The sequence below is a fragment of the Aphanomyces invadans genome (assembly GCF_000520115.1).
Source record: "Aphanomyces invadans strain NJM9701 unplaced genomic scaffold supercont1.11, whole genome shotgun sequence".
Taxonomy (NCBI): Eukaryota; Oomycota; class Saprolegniomycetes; order Saprolegniales; family Verrucalvaceae; genus Aphanomyces; species Aphanomyces invadans.
This window is the reverse complement of record NW_008580156.1, coordinates 1312769-1315878: the sequence shown is the minus strand read 5'-3', so window position 1 is coordinate 1315878 and position 3110 is coordinate 1312769. Positions and strand designations below refer to the sequence as shown.

Below are 3110 nucleotides of genomic sequence, written 5' to 3'. Positions count from 1 at the left end.
TGATTACCTTAATGTCTTTTGAGCTTAATAACCTTGGAAGTAAGTCCCTGGTGGGTTTCAGGCCTCTCCATTCCAGAATTTCAGTGCCTCCCCAGCAACCAGCGACCGTACCCGCCGTCCACGACGCCACACCGAGCGCGACAGCCACCGAGTGGTTCCCAGCGCCTTTCCATGTGTACTCACAGTTTGCGATAGCATCAAACGGACTTTTTCCAATATCTCAGCCAGTATGCATTGAATTCATGTGGGGTTTTGTATGGTGCATTGGAAAAGTTGAGCTCAATACACCTCTATAGGCTTAATGCCATAGATTCACTTTTGAGGTATGCTACAAGTAAATCTTGAATGTTTGTCAATTTTCATCTGGCACTCCATAACGTAAAGACACAACAAAACGAATACATCGAAGTATTCAGTTTCAGAGTTTATATCATGGTCATCATGGAGGACGTATTTAATCTTATACCCTGCCAACGTACTGTAACAAAATGGAGTCGAACGCAAGGTCAAAAAATTAAAAAAGAATCCATGCGCAACTTCATAATTCTAATCGCAAGCTCATGACTCCTTCGATTGAATCCTGTCTTGCCTTCGTAAAAGCCGCGCGTCATCGCACATTGACTCGGGAAGAACGACTTGACATCCTCCGGCTGCACGCATAATTCAGAGGACAAAAATCTAAGGCTGCAGCGTCAAGTGTCCGAGGCAATCGGTCGCAGCCTGGATGTTGTCAAGGGTGTTTGACGAGAGTACTTGTCGGGATCAGCCATCACAGTTGTAGCTCCACCTTCCAACACCACATCACACAGCACAACAATACCACAAACCAAGCAGCGGTCGCCATGGTATAAGAATTCGTGCGGAATCGTCGCGCAACGTGTACAAGGACGACAGCTGTCGATGTCGTCATGTACCTAATGGTAATGTGTGTCATAGACTTTGATGTCAACATCGCAACCTCCTACAAAGCGGTCCTCCGGTATGTGCAGAGGTACATGAGCCGGCAGGGATACAAGAGAGGATAAAAAGGGGTCATCATCATACCACTTGTCGCGCAAGATCACACTGGCGCGGGACGATATGTGCAGCATTTGCAACATAATATGTCATCAACCCAACGGCAACACGTTGTCCACACAGACGAGTCGTACATCCACCACAACTACAAGTGCCGTAACCACAGCTTGAACGATATGACCCGTTGGACACATCGGATTTTGTGGCAAAGGAGAAGCACAAAGGAGGGAGATACTGCTTTGTTGTTGCCATTCTTGACTCCCCCACCATCCACAGCCAGTCCTGGCGCTGGACATTTTCACTGGTGGGAAGTCAACGCGCCAGGAGCCAAGGGATTACCATGGGAAGTTCACCCATGAATACTATGTGCGGTGGTTTGCCAGGCTACTAGATGAGCTGGACGACATCGGCGTGTCCAACACCCTGATTGTCATGTGCAACGCAAAAATCACAATGGGCGACCGGATAATATACCATTCAGTCGACAGCGCAAGGGCACGTTGTTGGAAGCTTGCAAATTGTACGGCATCCCGTATTGGACACCGACTACAAGAGTGTTATTTGGGCCAAGTTGAAGGCGTTCATTAATGCGAACATTCTGCCAGTGGTGGTGACGATGGCTAAAGGCCGAGGTCATACTGCGATTTTACACCACCACACCATTCCGAACTTCAGCCTATTGATATGGTGTGGGCTCTTGTGAAGGGCGATGTTGGTCTCCAGTACACGGACCTGACAAAGTACTCTGAGGTGAAGGTACGGCTCAAGGCGGCGTTTTTAAAGATGACGTCCCATGCAATAAAAGGGTGTGTCAAAGTCGCCGAAGACAAGTTACAAAAGTTGCATGAACATCTACTTCAGATTGATGCACTCGAGTCGGATGAAGGATCCTCTGCAGGAAGTTGTAGCAGCGACGACGAAAGTCATATTGATTAACTCTTTCACTTTGTTTCCTCTAATATTGCATATATCCAAATTTATATAGTGTTCGAATCCTGCCACCTTTGTGCTTAAGTATATCTTTAAGTTGACATGATATTAATTGGGTCGTTTGTTGCTGTCGCAAACTGTCACGTACACGATCCCTCATGCTAGGCATGCCGCGTCCGCCGGCTCATGAGGCTTGTAGCCAATCATGCTGCGGTGAACGATTTGGAATAAGAATACCTCACGACCGTTCAACTTGAGCGATCGTGAAAAATATTTCCACGTGTTGAACGATCTTGAGAAATTCCCACAATTTCCAGGGAAATGTAACCAATCGTCATGGGATGACGTCGTCTTCGAAAAAAATTGGAGAGAATGAAAGGAAAGAGCAATACGTCATCGTAGAACAAACCCTTGCGTACCCATTATTGCAGATCATGGACTTTCAGGACTCGCATCTTGGTGGATAGAATGACAACTTCAATGAAAGCGTTTGATGCAGTGGTGGAACGGTCCACTGTTGTGCCTACTACATTGTAAGTGCCAGAGGAAACGGCCCTGGTTCACTTTCCTGGCAGTGTCAACCTTTTTCTAAAAACCTTTGAACTCACATATGTTGGTCACAAAGGTACAAGCAAATTATGCTGGACGTCGTAACTTGAATCCCAATGGGTTGCCTCAGTTTCAGCATCCTCTCGACGAGGTAGTGCCTTCTGTCGAATGTCTTGGCGCTTTTTGTTAGCTGGGTCGAAATCTGACAGAGTTGCAGGACTTGCAGTGGAGGGAGAACAAAATCATTAGCGAATTGCATTGCTATATTCTAGTTTGCTACGGAGTTTTAGTTACAGTATGGTTGGGACAAAAGTAGAGCTGTCTATGTTGACACTTCGGGGTGCAATAATGGGTCGTTCCGGAAAGCGTACTTTGTGTCATGCACATTTTCGAATTTTCTACCGATTTGTGCAAAACAAGTCACTTGCGTCCTGAAACTCAAATGAGAACAATGCGTAATCACGGATTAAATCACCCCTCCCCACATCACATGGTGTCAACCACACACAACTCATTTCGTCATTTGGCCTGGAGATCATGAGCACGAGGCTTTTGCTTTTGTGGATGCTTTATGACTATACTGTCGAGAAGAACCACCAACAAGAGAAGAAAAA

At 46.3% G+C, this 3110-nt stretch overlaps 1 protein-coding gene across 1 annotated transcript; it reads left to right on the top strand.

Annotated features, from left to right (window-relative positions):
* Positions 1-1701: 1701 nt before the first annotated feature.
* H310_06510 (hypothetical protein) lies at positions 1702-1953 on the top strand (the record flags this gene model as incomplete). Its single annotated transcript, XM_008871614.1, has 2 exons — positions 1702-1773; positions 1879-1953. The coding sequence occupies 2 exons, from the start codon at positions 1702-1704 to the stop codon at positions 1951-1953; spliced, it is 147 nt and encodes a 48-aa protein (XP_008869836.1).
* Positions 1954-3110: the final 1157 nt, after the last annotated feature.